At 42.5% G+C, this 18,051-nt stretch overlaps 1 protein-coding gene across 2 annotated transcripts in view; it reads left to right on the top strand.

Moving 5' to 3' along the window:
- The window catches only part of AHR (aryl hydrocarbon receptor), a 214,296-nt gene that overhangs the window by 116,102 nt on the left and 80,143 nt on the right, over positions 1 to 18,051 (top strand). For both annotated transcript variants that reach the window (XM_082258401.1, XM_082258400.1), the window contains exon 3: positions 15,804 to 15,910. In XM_082258401.1, the coding sequence (XP_082114527.1) occupies positions 15,804 to 15,910 (107 nt within the window). The remainder of the gene's footprint in view (positions 1 to 15,803; positions 15,911 to 18,051) is intronic.

The following is an 18,051-nucleotide window of genomic DNA, read 5'->3' as shown; positions in this document are numbered from 1 at the left end:
ATTTCTACAGGTTGCTATCTTAGAGTTACAGAGGAGGTCTAGGGCTCAAATTACTGCTCTTGCTCTAACGATCGCGACGATACCTCACATGTGTAGTTTGAACACTGTTTACATATGTGGGCGGGGTTTCCGTATGCTTTCGCTTCTGTGCGCGAGCTCGCGGGGACAGGGCGCTTTAATTTTTTTTTTTACTATTTATTTTTATTTTTACACTTTTTTAAAAAAAAAAAAAAAAATTGATCATTTTTATTTCTATTACAAGAAATGTAAACATTCCTTGTAATAGAAAAAGGCACGACAGGACCTCTTTTTTGTGGGATCTGGGGTCAAAAAGTCCTCAGATCTCACAAGTACACTAAAAGATAGAAAAAATAAAAAAAAAATAAAAAAAAAATTAAATAAAATGAAAAAAAAAGGGACCTTTAAACTGGTTGCTAGGCAACGACGTTTGCCATAGCTCCGGTCCTCCAAGACCATAGACATCCTGTCTGTGAGGATCTGGGACCGGATCGTTTTCCCTGCTGCCGGCGGGTCCGGTAAGCGGGGAAAAGGACCAGAATGCGGCGGGAAGGGGGGGCACCTCTTCCGCCACCCCGGAAGGGTGATCCCCCTGCGAATCCGCCGCTGGGACCACCCTTATCGGAAAGCCAACCGTCCACCGTTTAAAAAAAATACCAGGGTTATGGCAGCTATCTGCTGCCATAACACCGGTATTTAGGTTTAAACGGAGGACGTATATAAACCTTTTTGGACTTAGACATGGTGGCTGTATGAAGGGTGACAGGTACTCGGGTACTTTGTTGGGCAGGTGACAGGTACTCTGGTACTGATGAGCAAGTGGCAGGTACTCGAGTACTCCGATAGGCAGGTGACAGGTACTCGGGTACTCTTATGGGCAGGTGACAGGCAGGTGATAGGTACTGATGAGTAGTACTGATAGGTGATACTGATACTGTACTGATGGGTACGGATGATCAGTACTGATACTGATAGGTGATAGGTACTGATGGATACTGATGAGTAGTGATGGGTACTGATGAGCAGGTGGCAAGTACTCGGGTACTTCAGGTGTCAGGTACTCTGATGAGCAGGTGGAAGGTACTCGGGTACTCTGATGGGTAGGTGACAGGTATTCGGGTACTCTGATGGGTAGGTGACAGGTACTCGGGTACTCCGATGACGGGTACTCGGGTACTCCGGTGACGGGTACTCAAATCAGAGTACCCGAGTACCTGTCATCCGAGTACCTGTCATCCGAGTACCTGTCATCCGAGTACCTGTCATCCGAGTACCTGTCATCAGAGTACCCGAGTACCTGTCATCCGAGTACCTGAGTACCTGTCACCAGCCCATCAGAGTACCCGAGTACCCATCATCAGAGTACCCCGAGTACCTGTCATCAGCCCATCAGAGTACCCGAGTACCTGTCATCAGCCCATCAGAGTACCCGAGTACCTGTCATCGGAGTACCTGATGGGCTGGTGACAGGTACTCGGGTACTTTGATGGGCTAGTGACAGGTGCTTTTTATTGGGGGGGGCAATCAGTGTGGTTGGGGAGCACTGTACTTGGTAACTAGTTGTTACAATCTCCTCCTCACACAGGATCAGTGTGTCCGGAGGAGAACACGGTGACCGCTAGTTACCGTGTTCTCTGATGACATTTGTGACCGGCTGTGATTGGACACAGCCGGTCATGTGCTAAAGAGCCAATTTCATTGGCTCTTTACCTAGATCGGGGATGGGCTCTGTCTGAGGGACGAGCCTCGTCCCCGGGGGGCGCGCATTAAGAAAGAAACGAGCGGCTCGTGCTGGAGCCGCTCATGTGATCGGCTGTGATTCACACAGCCGATCACGTGGTAAACAGCCAATTTTATTGGCTGTTTACCTTGATCGGGGTTGGGCTCAGTCCGAGGGACGAGCCTCACCCCCGATCGCCGCTTTGCGCGCCACAGGGGCGCGCAGTAGCGTGGAGATCCGGGCGACATCATATGACGGCGGCCCGGATCGCTAAAGCCATGTTGCCGACGTCATTTTACAATGACTCGGTATTGAAGTGGTTAAACTTCTTTTTGCATTTCTTCAGTTCCTTCTTTGTTTCCAGGCCTAGGCAAATTATGTCATACATCCCTGGAGTCTTCAGGAAGGGAGGAGGGGTTTTCTCATTTAAGTACACTCTTCTGCCTGTATGCCTGAGCCAATGGCAGATCAATTCCAGTAAGTAAATGCTACATGAATCGTCTGCCCTTACTCAAGATGGCCACAGCCAGAAATATTCGGAGCTTGTTTTTCAAAGTGATTTCTCAGCAAAATAAAGCATGGAGACATGGAAGCATGGGGGAGTTTACTTTGAAGCCTCTGGTGCTCAGATGCAGCGTAGTTCAACTTTAAGCTGACCCAAGAGCCACACAATGCATTGCTGCTGCCATGTGCATCCGCATTACATTGTCACTATATACACTATACCGGGATTCACAGGTTGTCTGGGAACACAGGAACCTTTTCCTTTATAACTTGGGTTTGTCACCCACCATAAGGGTGCTTTTAGGATTGTGTTTGGTTCCGAGGGCTTTTTACTTTCCACTGCATTTGGCACCACCTCTTAGCTTGTTTGTGCTTTGCATCACCTTAAAGAAGATCAAACCCAGTCATTTTTACATGGTGTTGGGGAAATTTTATTCGGACTAGTGTGGACATTTTTCAGGATGTGTTTTATTTAGCTTGTCATTATGGCTCCTGTTGTTGGTTTGCTTGCAATACCCTCATTAGAGCGTAGATGGGCGAACCGGCATTGAGGAAAGACTACTGGCAATGAAAACCTTCCCTTAGATGTGTAGATGCGTTCGCTCTACATAGACATCTCCGCCAGCGAACACTCCATGCGCTATTTGCGGGTCTGTTTGCCGGTAGAGATCTATGTGTATTGTGGTGTGGAGTTCAAGGATCAAGCAGCAAGGATATGACCACCAGTGGGGGCCCCTGTATATTTTGCAGATTTGTTCGCTCAGCGGGGATATGTTTGCTCTGTGAAGTCAATATCATTTTGATATCTATCTGCCTTTATGAATGGATACACACTCAGGTCTTTCTACTTTGCCTGATCACCATAGTTACATAGTAGTTGAGGTTGAATAAAGACATAAACGTTTTTGTCAGTGTTTTACTGTAAATTGTTTTTTGCATGGAGCAATTTCTGATTGGTGCAGTCAAATTTTTCAAGAACGTGACTGGATGGAACTTAAGCCTACTTGGCTTTCATGCTTATCACACAATAATTAAGATCTCTGGTGACCCAATGTCTACATCATGTTTACATTCGTTAAGTCTGCCATCACCCTAGACTTTAGGATAAACAGTCCCCAAATTATTATTATTATATAGGATTTGTATAGCGCCGACAGTTTACGCAGCGCTTTACAACTTGAGGGTTGACAGTACAATACACTTTAATACAGTAGGAATCAGAGGGCCCTGCTCGTTAGAGCTTACAAACTAAATTAGCATGTTAGGTCTTATACCAAAATGGAGACAAAATGTCTGGTCAGCAGCTCTATAGACAAAAGGGGCACTCTTAATTACAATGCCTAACATTTGGTTTTGAAAGCACCAAGCTGAAGCTTTTGTCTATTGAGAGAGAGGAGAAAGTCTTGCAAGTACAAACCAGGTCCAGGTCTCCTCATAATACCATAAAATATATTAAGTACATAATTTTCCTGTAAATATATACAGTGGGTACGGAAAGTATTCAGACCCCCTTAAATTTTTCACTCTTTGTTATATTGCAGCCATTTGCTAAAATCATTTAGGTTCATTCTTCTTCCTCATGAATGTACACATAGCACCCCATACTGACAGAAAAACACAGAATTGTTGACATTGTTGCAGATTTATTAAAAAAGAAAAACTGAAATATCACATGGTCCTAAGTATTCAGACCCTTTGCTGTGACACTCATATATTTAACTCAAGTGCTTTCCATTTCTTCTGATTATCCTTGAGATGGTTCTACACCTTCGAGTCCAGCTGTGTTTTGATTATACTGATTGGACTTGATTAGGAAAGCCACACACCTGTCTATATAAGACCTTCCAGATCACAATGCATGTCAGAGCAAATGAGAATCATGAGGTCAAAGGAACTGCCTGAAGAGCTCAGAGACAGAATTGTGGCAAGGCACAGATCTGGCCAAGGTTACAAAAAGATTTCTGCTGCACTTAAGGTTCCTAAGAGCACAGTGGCCTCCATAATCCTCAAATGGAAGACGTTTGGGACGACCAGAACCCTTCCTAGAGCTGGCCGTCCGGCCAAACTGAGCTATCGGGGAGAAGAGCCTTGGTGAGAGAGGTAAAGAAGAACCCAAAGATCACTGTGGCTGAGCTCCAGAGATGCAGTCAGGAGATGGGAGAAAGTTGTAGAAAGTCAACCATCACTGCAGCCCTCCACCAGTCGGGGCTTTATGGGGGAGTGGCCCAACGGAAGCCTCTCCTCAGTGTAAGACACATGAAAGCCCGCATGGAGTTTGCTAAAAAACACCTGAAGGACTCCAAGATGGTGAGAAATAAGATTCTCTGGTCTGATGAGACCAAAATAGAACTTTTTGGCCTTAATTCTAAGCGGTATGTGTGGAGAAAACCAGGCACTTGCTCATCACCTGTCCAATACAGTCCCAACAGTGAAGCATGGTGGTGGCAGCATCATGCTGTGGGGGTGTTTTTCAGCTGCAGGGACAGGACGACTGGTTGCAATCGAGGGAAAGATGAATGCGGCCAAGGACAGGGATATCCTGGACAAAAACCTTCTCCAGAGTGCTCTGGACCTCAGACTGGGCCGAAGGTTTACCTTCCAACAAGACAATGACCCTAAGCACACAGCTAAAATAACGAAGGAGTGGCTTCACAACAACTCCGTGACTGTTCTTGAATGGCCCAGCCAGAGCCCTGACTGCAAGGAGGAATGGCAGAGGATCCCCAAATCCAGGTGTGAAAGACTTGTTGCATCTTTCCCAAAAAGACTCCTGGCTGTATTAGATCAAAAGGGGGCTTCTACTAAATACTGAGCAAAGGGTCTGAATACTTAGGACCATGTGATATTTCAGTTTTTCTTTTTTAATAAATCTGCAACAATGTCAACAATTGTGTGTTTTTCTGTCAGTATGGGGTGCTATGTGTACATTCATGAGGAAGAAGAATGAACCTAAATGATTTTAGCAAATGGCTGCAATATAACAAAGAGTGAAAAATTTAAGGGGGTCTGAATACTTTTTCTGTACCCACTGTATTTAACTGGGCATGGTAATTTCTTACATTCCCATGGAGCAATGTTAGTTTCCTAATCATAGAATATTGGTCCATGTAGATTTTGGTGGTAGAGTACTTTACTGGGCAGAACTATTCTATTGTTAGACCTAGATTCATCCCTGAGTGGAAATTGTTCTGTTCCTGGGTTGAAAATAATATTTGTTTGCGGCAGTTTTTTGGCAGGAAATCCAGTTTTCAGTAGCAATGATTCGTTTTTAATAGGTTTCACTAAACACTGAAATTCAATCTGTTTTTGTGTTTAGTTTTTGTTTGTCCGGTGTAGTTATTTTTGTTTTTGTATAGCGTTTTATGTTTCTTTTTCTATAACTCATTTGTTTTTGTGGCGTTGGAATTCGGTGTTGAGTGTATCTAATCCATTTTTGCACTGGATTCACTTTTCGGGTATAATTTTAGTTTTGTGCTGATTTGCGGCTATTTTGTGGAGATAGTACTTTCTGTGCTGGAATTTGGGTTTTGCGTAGAGACATTGTACATTCTGTGAGTAGACGGTAACCGATATCCCAGTATAGTTGTTGTTACATCTAGGAATAGATAGAAGTTACAAAGGTTTGTATAGGGGAGGATTTCATGGTACTCTCGGGGTTGTTTGGCAACACGGAGTAGGTTAAAATAAACATCTGTACTTTAGGCCGGACTAAGTGAAACGGGAAATTGCGACACGTCTGTTTTAACATACAACGTGAAGGAATGGCCGTGTAAAACAATCAGAGTTGGGGTGTGTGGTCACTAAGGTGCTGCATAGCTGTAAACATACCACTGGGTTGTAGTTTCTAGCTGACCGGTGTGTGGCCGTGTAAAATAATTGGAGTCAGGAAGCTAGCCAGTACTGTGAGAATAGTCACCGGGCGGTACTGCTCCTGAAAGGTTGGTGCAAGGGTGCCCCTGGACACAGGGCCACTGTATTAAAAGCCGATTCAATTCATCATGGGCAATGGGCCCTTGCTTTTTGGGAGGGAAAAAGAGGCCTCCCCCTCCTAAACAGCTTTGCAGTACATGAGGTCTGGGTTTGGGGCTCAGGCCATGAGACCCCTAAATGAGTGGCACAAATGGTTCAAGGGAACAGCTGGGTGCATTCCCTTGGAATGTACCTTTGATATCTTGAGATGGGAAAAACTCCTCACGAGTTTAGAACCAGGTTCCAGGCCGCAAAGATGTTGGATATAGCGCAATTGTGGCTTCAAAGGTCTATAATGTTGTTCACTTTTATTTTGAAAACCTAATAAAATACTTTGAACATTTGCAACATAATTGCTTACAATAGCATCCACAACAGTTGCACAGAGCAAAAAACATGCGTGAGTACATATCAACGACCCAGTAATGTAAAATACAAAAATGGAAGAATGATGCTCTTACGGGATTTGAAAGTGAGATGTTCAATGTTATAATCTCCTCCCGATCACCCCTTATGGGATCTAACTATGATAAGGAGCGAGGCAAGCATCGAGACCCTCTAGCTCTTGGCAATACCAAGAGCGGTAATCCATGTAACGCGTAAGGAGAGCATCTTTCGACTTTGCTGAAAAATGTTATCAAAATATGTAACGAGAGTATGCTATATGACAGTGATGGCAAACCTCGGCACCCCAGATGTTTTGGAACTATATTTCCCATGATGCTCAACTTCACTGTGGAGTACATGAGCATCATGGGAAATGTAGTTCCAAAACATCTGGGGTGCCGAGGTTCGCCATCACTGCTATATGACCTTTTGTGGGGGAGGCCATTGTTGCAGCAATAGAGTGTATAGGGGTATAAGGAAAGGGGAAATATATCAGTCGGAGAGAGGGGGATAGAGAAGAGAGGAGAAAAAGGGTCCCGTACCTAGGGCGACCACCAGCAAGACATGTGGGGTAAGTCTGGATAAAGAAACTTACCAGGAGAGTAATACAAAATCGTTAAAGTCCAGTGGAAGTTCTTGAGTGACCCATGGCTTCCATACAGAGTAACATTTTTAATAGGGTATCATTATCCAAGGCTTCCATCTTGGCGTGCAACTTTGTGCTGTTCATTCGCTGTTTAGTTTCTAGATTTCCATGCTTTGGTTATCGTCTGCTTTGCAGCTGTGAAGAGCTGGATGAGAAGTTTGAATTGTTTACGGGTGAGAGAATTCGGCTTCAGATATAGAAGCGCTGTCGCCATGGCAGATAAATGAGTATGGAACATTTTGGAGGCTAGAGTGAAAACCTCTGTCCAAATTGCGGTAACGATCGGGCCATCAAAGGACGGGAGTAGAACCGAGATACACCGGGCCATTCCAGGTTCAACTAATAACGCCGACTTCCTTAAAGCTTGAAGGACGCAACAACTGGTTGCACGCCAGCCACTGCGAGAAGCTGTCAATTGCATCGAAGAATGAGGAGTATGGGTTTTATTTATTTTCTTAGCTTAGTGTATTTTAGCGAGCGGAACGATGAAAAGCATCCCAACCTATTGTTTAAAATGCATCTCCAGCTAGCTAAGACGGCAAATGGGACCAATTGCTGGGTTTGCTCTACATCCCCACCGAGCTATCACACCCCAGCAATGGCAGCAGTTCTTGCTATATACGACGTTCATATTGGTATGAAGAAATATGAGTAACTTGCATAGACGACCAGAAGACACTTGTCTATAGAACTTAATGACACATTCCTAGAGGATAACATCATTTATAGTTTTAATGTTGGCTCTGGCTCCTGCTCTTTGCTTTTTAACCTAGTATGGGTATCGGGACAACTAGGTAGTCAACATATGTGCTTCAACCTTAGTTTTTGCAAAGGGAATAGATTTGTGGGATCTACCGCTTGTGAAAAAGTCAATCTTACCAATGAAACCCCTGGTCTCTTTATTGACACCAATAGACCAGATTATATCTACTGGAAGGAAGGATGTGATGTACAGACGGAGGGAGCAATCCCCTAGTCTATTATGTCACTGCTTAGTGCCCATGATCATCAGAGAAATTCTTCCTGTGCAGTTCTGATAGAGCCTTATTATTTCTGATGTGGTTCTGCCGCTTATAAGGTATTTCTCCCTAATGCGAGAGATTCATGTGCTTTAGTGAAGCTTGTACGGGCATCCTACATTGCAGCTGATCGTAAGGATCTGCTGGTACAAAGGAAGACAAGGACGTCAGGGGAGAACTAGCAGGGAACTGTTCTCTGACCCCGACCAGGCCTGGGCATGGTTCCCAGCTTGGACCGGGTGGGAGATTGAACTTATGAAGCGATTGAACAATTTCTCGTCTATTGTGTATGAGATATTCAATGAGACCGTTGAAGCAGTAAGGGAGATTATTCAGGAACAACGGCAAATGAAGACTTTTGTACTGCAGGAAAAGATGGCACATGATTATCTGTTATCTTCCAAGGGGGGTTTCTGTGAATTCATAGGAGAAGACTGTTGTACCTGGATAGCAGACACCAGTGACAAGGTTTGGGCCCATACGGATAAGGTTACTTCCCTGCAAGGCAGAACCAGAGCTATAGCTAATGATGGTTGGAATCCTTTAAATACTTTGGGAAGTTTAGGGGATTTCTTGTTCTCCTTTGGATCTTGCTTGAAGGAAATAGGAGTTTATCGAGTATCTCACAAACGTGAGTACACCCCTCTCATTTTTGTAAATATTTTTTTATATCTTTTCATGTGACAACACTGAAGAAATAACACTTTGCTACAATGTACAGTAGTGAGTGTACAGCTTGCATAAGTGTAAATTTGCTGTCCCCTCAAAATAACTCAACACACAGCCATTAATGTCTAAACCGCTGGTAACAAAGTGAGTACACCCCTAAGTTTAAATGTCCACGTTGGACCCAATTGGCCATTTTCCCTCCTCGGTGTCATGTCTCGTTAGTGTTACAAGGTCTCAGGTGTAAATGGGGAGCAGGTGTGTTAAATTTAGTGTTATCGCTCTCACTCTCTAATAGTGGTCACTGGAAGTTCAGCATGGCACCCCATGACAAAGAGCTCTCTGAGACTCTGAAAAGAAAGAATTGCTGCTGTACATAAAGATGACCTAGGCTATAAGAAGATTGCCAAGACCCTGACATTGTAGCAAAGTGTCGTTTTTTCAGTGTTGTCACATGAAAAGATATAATAAAATATTTACAAAAATGTGGGGTGTACTCACTTTTGTGAGATACTGTATACTTATGTTGTTTTTATCTCTATTCCTTCTATACGCCGTGGTGAGATTTTCCTGTTGTTTGATCAATTGGGTCACCAAAGCCCAAGCACACGACCACATCCTTATTGCTGAGACGAGACTCTCTGAAATCCAACCCATGCACCAGATGCTGAGGATTCCAAACTGACTGATGATCAATACGACCCACCACCTCATGTCCTCCCTCTGAGTCACCTCCTGAAGAACGGAATGTTTGAGAAGAGCTGTTCTGTTTATTTGGAAGAGGAAGATCAAGATAAATCGGGGGACAAATGGGAGCATATGATTTACTTTGATTTTATTAGGACTAGTGTGGACATTTTTCAGGATGTGTGTTATTTAGCTTGTCATTATGGTTCCTGTTGTCGGTTTGCTTGCAATACGCTCATTGGAGCGTGTATGGGCGAACTGGCAATGAGGAAAGACTACTGGCAGTGAAAACCTTCCTTTTAGATGTGTAGACACGCTCCCTCTACGTAGACATCTCCGCCGGCAAACACTCCATGCGCTATGCGTAGGTCTCTTTGCTGGTAGAGATCTATGTGTATTGTGGTGCCGAGTTCAAGGATCAACCAGCAAGGATATGACCACCGTGGGTGCCCCTGTAAAATGTGCAGATTTGTTCACTCGGCGGGGGTATGTTTGCTCTGTGAAGTCAATATCGTTTTGATATCTATCTGCCTTTATGAAGGGATACACACTCATGTCTTTCTACTTTGCCTGATCACCATAGTGGAAACAGCATGGCTCTTCGCCAGCAGATAGCCTCACATCTATGGGAACAGAAGTATAATCCTATTAGGCATTGTTCTCTGAGCCTTGCTGAGTGGGATACACACCAGGATAGTGGCAGGAATGCATGCATTGGATTGATCAGAGCAGCATTCAAGGTTCTACACGCTGGTTTCATTGTGTAGGTTTAGGCACGAATTCTGCTACACAGGGTTAGATTGTTAACTACGGTGTGCGGATTTCCACACACCAACGAAGGAAAGCCATGCACGCTGTTCCGCTTGTTCACAATCATGTACTCCCCATTATATTGTATATTGTATATTTGAATGTATACAGGTGTGTCATTGGCTGATTCTATGTGAGTACATTTTGTCATGTGATTGTACATTTGGAACTGATTGGCTGATGTATAGCCATCACTTCCTGTTGTTATCCCTGTGTTGTCCCATAAATAAACGGAGTTCAATGCTTTAGGCAGGACATTCTATCGAGAATCCAATGTGATAACAGCCTGTGTGTCTGTATTACTGGGTACTGCTGAGCACGCTCAATTAGCTTAAACAAAAGCGCTGAGAACTGTGTTTTTAGCACAACGGGAATAATTGCGCTTGGCGTATATTAATATCCCAAAAGTGCACTTATAGCGCACTTGTGCATCAAGCGTACATTAAGATCGAAGACAATGGTAATGTCTTTTTTTTTTTTTTTTTTAAGCTTTGCTAAAATGAATCCCTCATGGATCTGCCATGAAGGCCCTTGATCAGGGACGTGGGGTAACAGCTGGCTCCCAAATATTCTCCTGCATCGTTAACCTTGCAACCCATGCCCATGGTGAAGAGTACGAATGGCTGTGCAGATAAAATATGTAGGCATGGTCCACCGTTGTCTCCATCAGGGCGTTGCAGCTGAGCAGTGATGTGCAACCAGTGGTGGAGCAAGTGTATGTAGCCTGGAGGAGATCAGCAGCATCGAATTGGAAAAAAATTGTTTTATGACAAAAATAGCAGCTGTTTATAATACACAATGCTTTTGCAAAAAAATGCCATCCAGTTAGAATAATTCATATTGGGCAAACTTGATATTTATTTTACGTTTGACCTTTTTCAGGTGTTCAGGTGCATTTGTCCAGTGATTTTCATATAGAACAATCTTCCTGAGTGGAATATGCTGTTGAAAATGTAGTGAATTTCTAAGCCAGGCTTTATTCCCTGAAGTGATAAATAATTGATGGTGTTGATACAACAATATTAAGAGACTGCTGCTGTTACAGGCCTCTGCTACAAGTATTTTGAATCTGTCTCCTATGTTTCATCTGTGTAAGACTATTCTAGCTTTCTTTATTTTATCATTTGTGGTAATAGCTGAACTCAATAGAAAACGATTCAACTAGCGAAGGTTTGCATCAGTTAATATACCTGTATATATATTTTTTAAAGTCTAATCATGCGTTTGATATTTAAGAACAGTACTGTCTAATAGACACCACTGTGTGCGATACAGATTACAGCAGGGGTCAGAATTGTCTGACTGGATAAAAACAATGCAGCCTAATTGTGATGATACTAGTTCAGCTCTTCAAGTTTTATTTTTATGTGTGTGTTTTTGTGAATGTAAACTGCTTTGTGTAGATAAGGGGTGGTTGTTGCATGTGATAGCCCTTGTTGCTCTCCTGGAAAGTGATTGCAGGGCAGTTGCAGTGCAGCCCTATTCGTTTTAATGGGTCGCGTTTAGCGGCGGTACTTCCTGCCAAATGCAATGGGGTTTCATTTTTGATGCAGCTTGTGTGCACGCCTGAATATGTCTTTGTTTAGTTGGGCAGTAAAATCACAGATTTTTCCCAAAGTGGTTTCCAGTTTTTACCTAAACCAGGATATCACTCTGCCTTCCTTTTTTCTGAATCCTCAGACCATAGAAGAAAAATTATTACATTCTCTCGATGTAGTACAGGCAGTCAAAGTCTATTTGAAAATGTCAGAACTAATTTGGAGCAGTGATGCTTTTTTTTTTGTTGTGGCAGAAGGGCCTAAGAGAGGCCAGGCAGCGACAAGTTTGACTATTTTGAAATGGATTCGCCAGGTCATTGTTCAGGCGTATGGTTTAAAGGGTAAGGTCCCACCTTTTAGGTTAAAGGCGCACTTTACTAGGAGGGTAAGTGCTTCATAGGCAGTGCATCAAGTGTCTATGGCTCAGATTTGCCAGGCTGCTACTTGGTCTTCAGTACATACATTTACTAGGTTCTACCAGGTGGATGTTGGTGCTCGAGAGGGGGCTCAATTTGGATATAGCGTGCTACAAGCAGCAGTGTAGATCTTTTTTTGTCTGAAGGCAGTCTTGGGATTACTGTGTTCCCTCTCCTCAAGGGCATGGCTTTAGGACATCCCAGATAGTCAGTATTATGGTTTGCTCTGTGTCCCGTGATGTACAATAAAGAAAATTGAATTTTTCCTACAACTTACCTGTAAAATCCTTTTCTTGGAGTACATCATGGGATACAGAGGTTCCTCCCCTCTTTTCTGGGACCTTCATTGCTTGCTACAAAAACTGAGGTTCTTCCTGTGTGGGAGGAGTTCTATAGGGGGAACTTCCTGTCTATTGGTTTGCCAGTGTCCATTCACCTATAGGTGGCGTAAAACCCAGATAGTCATTATTATGGCCTGCTCTGTGTCCTGTGATGTACTCTTAAGAAAAAGATTTTACAGGCAAGTTAACTTTTATCAGTGAGTACCGATACTTTCAGTCAAGTACCCGCCAATAACAAGTACTGATATCTTTGCGGTGCGTTTTGTCCCCATACAAAATGAATGAGCTCAAATTGCAATGCAAAGAATCGCATGCAATTTGAATAGTAATGCAGTGCAATTCCTGCCCGAATCACATGCAGTTTCCCCTACCGCTCCTGTGTGAACCCAAGCTGAAGTCCCTATGACAAGCCTGGGTTCACACAGGAGCGGTGGAGGAAACCGCATGTGATTCAAACAGGAATTGCTCTGCATTCCTGTTCAAATCACATAAAATTATTTGCAGTGTGATTTGAGACCCTTCATTTTGTATGAGCTCAGATCGCACCGCAAAGGTACCTGTTTCAGGTATCGGAGCATTTGCACGAGTACGATTACTCGGGCAAATGCTTAGCATCGGCACCGATATTGGTATGGGTGCAACCCTAATGCATACGGTGGTATTAGGTGGGTATGATACTTCAAATAAAGTTAGTAAGAAAAAAGTAAACCACCTGAAATGAGTATCACATCACTCCATGCCGAAACCTACACTGACAGCTGCCTGCACAGTAAAATGCTGCATTTTATCATGTGGGCAAGTGTGAACCAGAGAACACCAAAGCATTTAAAGAAAGATGATTGCAAAGGAAACTCCTAATAATAAATTTCAACTTAAGCTGCCCAGACATTAATCACTTTTTTTTTTTTCGTTCAATCAGAGGGTTAAATGAAAAAAAAAATTACCTGGGGAGTCTTTGCCACTGTCAGAACATACTAATCAGTGTCGCTGGCTATAGCCGGGGGCACTGATCATTCAGGAAAAACCCATGTAATGATCCCTTAGAGCACAGTTCTCTCTAGTCTCTTGCCGTATAGACAAATGCATGGGTGAATTTTCGGAGGAGTATTGCATACATTTATAAAGCTTTGTGTGGCTTTAACTCTTTGGGCTTTAATTAATCTCTATTTCATTCAATATCGGGACTATGAAGCTGTTATGAAAAAAAAATATATATAAGAACGAATACCCTACATGCTGCCCTTTTGTTTATTTCTGTGAGATATTCACTGCAGCAGATGTAAAGGCAAATATCTGAGTTTTGCCTTCTCATATGTTTATTTTTAGTAGAACCTGAATTCTTTGACCAAACTAACTGCATTATTTTCTGTGAAATCAGAATTTTATTTCAGTTTACACAGGGGAGGCAAACTTCACACATTTTTACTCTTAATTGTACAGTGGTTTTCACTTTACACCTTTTTCACGCTGCTTTTTTATACCATTTTCACTTTCCCTAGAAAAAGAAAAGACGAAAAAGCTTTTCACTATGTTTTAAATGGCATGTGCAAGATATATGCTGTACACCGTAAGGTTAACTTTACAGTCTGCACTTGCCAGCTCAAAACCTTAAAAAATCAATAGATGACTATACTCTGTATGCTCGTCATAGCCTAGGAATGTAGTAAATTGATGGAGTGTATGCTGTATATTCTGCATGTTATAAGTGAGAATAAATCAGCCGGGTAAAGAAGAATGGACATAAAATGGCATTATGGTTTGTAGAGCAATTTTATATAATTGACTTCTTTTTTTTTACACTGTAGATTTTCATTGTAAAAGAGACCTTTTCTCCTAGCTATCATGTTAACAGTCACTACTGTAGACTACTCTAAAACAAGTGAAGGCCAGCGAATGGGGGGAAAAATAATCACGGGAAGAGGGGAGCCTGTTGATCATGTGGCTCCTCAAAGTCATGTGACCAGTCTCGCCTGTGATCGCGCAATGTTCTGCAGAGAATGCTACAAAGGAAACTGCATTTTATGAATGGCTCAAAAAAATTCTCATACATTATGCAGTAAACCGTGTGTTGTGCATTGCAGAGCTGATTAGGATATCTGTTTCATCTTTTAAATAGACCCCTTGGATCTTTGTAGTGTTAAAGCATTAATTCACAAAAAGTTATACTTCTTTTTTCTGTAGATGCTGAAAAATTAGGCACCTTCTGATCTCCTATATCTCAGGGACTCAAGTGGCTAAATCTGTGTACTTAAAGGAGAGGTACAGCCAAAGCTCGTTTGGTTGTACTTCTGTAAATCATAGGAGTACAGTTCGTTCTGCATTCCTGTGACCCTTTTCAGCAGACAGAGGGCTGAAGTTTGCTGTCGCTGATGTCCCAGAGCTAGGGAAAGATCGCAACCAAGATCGGGATGCTCCCAGATGCCTTGGCTGGCACCTGGCTCTACCTCTCAGCGAGCCTCTCCCACCGCCTCCACGGACCAACGCCTGAGAGTCAGAGACTGACAATCGCCAGCTCACGGAGAACTGAGCGATCCACAGTCTTCGATCGCTCAGTCCTTAGTCTTAGAGACGGTGGATGACAGGTAAGTGTGATAAAAAAAAAAAAAATTAAATACCTGAGATTCTGTAGTTGTTTTGCTGGGCTCCCACCATCTGTAAGATTTTAATGTATTTTTGTTATGAATACTGTAACAGGATGCATTGCACCATTTGGTAACACATTGTAGATGAGGAGAACGGCAATGGGAATTGTGATGTGAGGCACCTCACTGCTAGAATCCCACCAACTTGACTATACTGAAATATCAGTTTTTGGTAGACAAATCTTTGATTTCCATTTTTGACTACTGTTCCTTGTGTCTGTTTCCCCTGAGGTATATCTACAACGTATGTTTCCTTTTGCACTTCAGTTGTCCATTGTTTGCACAGACTGTTTTTGAGCTGGGTATAATTCAGGAAAACCTGTGTGATTATAATTACCAGATTTCTACTTTTAATAACCTGTAGTATGCGGTATGTTCTTATAGTTGCTGTAATTATTGTATTGTGTTTTATTTATGATCTTTCTGTATTTATTTGACAGTTGCACTACAAGGTTCTAAAACAGATAGCAATGGAATCAGTGACAATCGGAGAGCCATTAATCCAGGAGAAGATATGCGTTCATTTGAAGGAGAACTTTTGTTACAAGTATGTATGTTTGAAACCTACAGTACCCTTTATGATGATTAGACTGTTTGATGTCACATGATTTTTTATTTATTTTTTCTAACTCTTATAGTACAGTTGTTTTCCAGTGTTATAATTCATGCAGTGCCACCACACACAATAAAAAAAATGTAAACTTCAGTGGAAATTTTATATAAAAGGTTGTAAGATGATCTATGAGCCACTAACTGTGTATAGTTACGAAATGCTCATTACAGTCTTCAGATTTAATGAAAATGACATGGGGTTGGAATTTGACCTTAAAGTGGTTGTAAAGTCAGAAGGTTTTTGCATTCTGTGCTTTAAGATAAAAAAGCCTTCTGTGTGTAGCAGCCCCCCCAATACCTGACCTGAGCCTATCTTTATCCAGTGATGTTCTCGAATGCCTCGGCCGTCCCGGCACTCTCCCTCCTGATTGGCTGAAACACAGCAGCTGCGCCATTGGCACCCGCTGCTGTCCATCAAAGTCAGTCAGTTAATGAGGAGAGAGAGGGGACGGGGCCGGGTCGCGGTTCTGTGTCTGAATGGACACACAGAGCTGTGACTCGGCTCTGGTGCCCCCATAGCAAGCTGCTTGCTGTTGGGGCACTCACCAGGAGGGAGGGGCAAGGAGAGCAGAACAGGGACCCAAGAAAAGGAGGATCCAGGCTGTTCTGTGCAAAACCAACTGCACAGAGGAGGTAAGCATAACATGTTTATTTTTATTTAAAGAAAAAAAAAAAAAGAGACTTTACAATCACTTTTTTTGACCTCACATATATTAAATTTGTTTTAAACAAAACTTATTAGACAGTACTGTTTTTTTTTTTTTCCAAAATCTTTTTTATTGAAATTGTGCAGTATTTAAAAAAAAAAAAAAACAATATCTGTGTGTTGCACGTGCAGGGGGACAAATGGTCCACATATAGAAGACAGTACCGTTTAATAGTAAGGCTTGTAGTCAGTTTATAATAGATGACCTGGTTATTCTAAAAGTAGATCCATGCACAGATTATTTCATTCTTGTGCCCCAGACTTCACATATTGTTCATTGGTTAATATGTGATCTGCCAAAGTTGTTTTGTGTAGCACCAATATAGGGAAGAGAAAGATTATTTGAAAGGGGGCCAAACATCATTACTTCAGATGTAGTTCGGTATTTCCAGCTCGGCTGCTTTTTTAGCATCTGCATACTAGTGATAAGTATTGTCATAGTAAACCCACAGAATTTTTGCCCTCTCAAAGGTATCTCCCAAACAAGGAAACCCAAGCCCCACATTATCACATTACACTTATAGGCAGCCATGTGAGCCCCAAGGATGGGGCTTTAACTGCCCACTCCTTACAGCAGAATAAAATTGTTATGCACGGTATTGATATACACTCCCCAATCACTTTATTGGGTACACCTGTTCAATTGCTTGGTAAAACAAATTGCTGATCAGCCAATTACATGGCAGCAACTCAATGCATTTACGCATCTAGACGTGGTGAAGGCACCTTGCTGAAGTTAGAACTGAGCATTAGAGTGGGGACGAAAGGGGATTTAGGTGACCTCGAACATGGCATGGTTATTGGTGCCAGAAGGGCTGGGCTGAGTATTTAAAAAACTGCTGATCTTCTGGGATTTTCACGCACAACCATCTCTAGGGTTTACAGAGAATGGTCCGAAAAAGAGAAAATCTCCAGTGAGCGGCAGTTGTGTGGAACAAAATGCCTTGTTGATATCAGAGGAGAATGGGCACATTAGTTTGAGATGATAAAAAGGCAACAGTAAGTCAAATAACCACCCGTTACAACCAAAGTATGCATATTATCTCTGAATGCACAACACATTGAACCTTGAAAAAGATACAGCAGCAGAATATCGCACCGGTCGCCACACCCGTCAGCTAAGAACTGTAAACTGAGGCTACAATTCGCACAGGCTCCCCAAAATTGTACAATAGAATATTGGAAAAACATTGCCTGGTCTGATGAGTCTCGATTTCAGCTGGAACATTCAGATGATAGGGGCAGAATTTTGTGTAAACAACATGTAGTGCCTTGCAAAAGTATTCACCCCCTTGGCATTTTTTCATGTTTTGTTGCTTCACAACCTGGAATTAACATGGATGTTTGAGGATTTGCATCACTTTGAAGAT

The sequence above is a fragment of the Pelophylax lessonae genome (assembly GCF_965119305.1).
Source record: "Pelophylax lessonae genome assembly, chromosome: 5".
Classification (NCBI taxonomy): Eukaryota; Metazoa; Chordata; class Amphibia; order Anura; family Ranidae; genus Pelophylax; species Pelophylax lessonae.
Note: the sequence above shows the minus strand (reverse complement) of the source record. Positions and strands in the feature narration are given on the sequence as shown.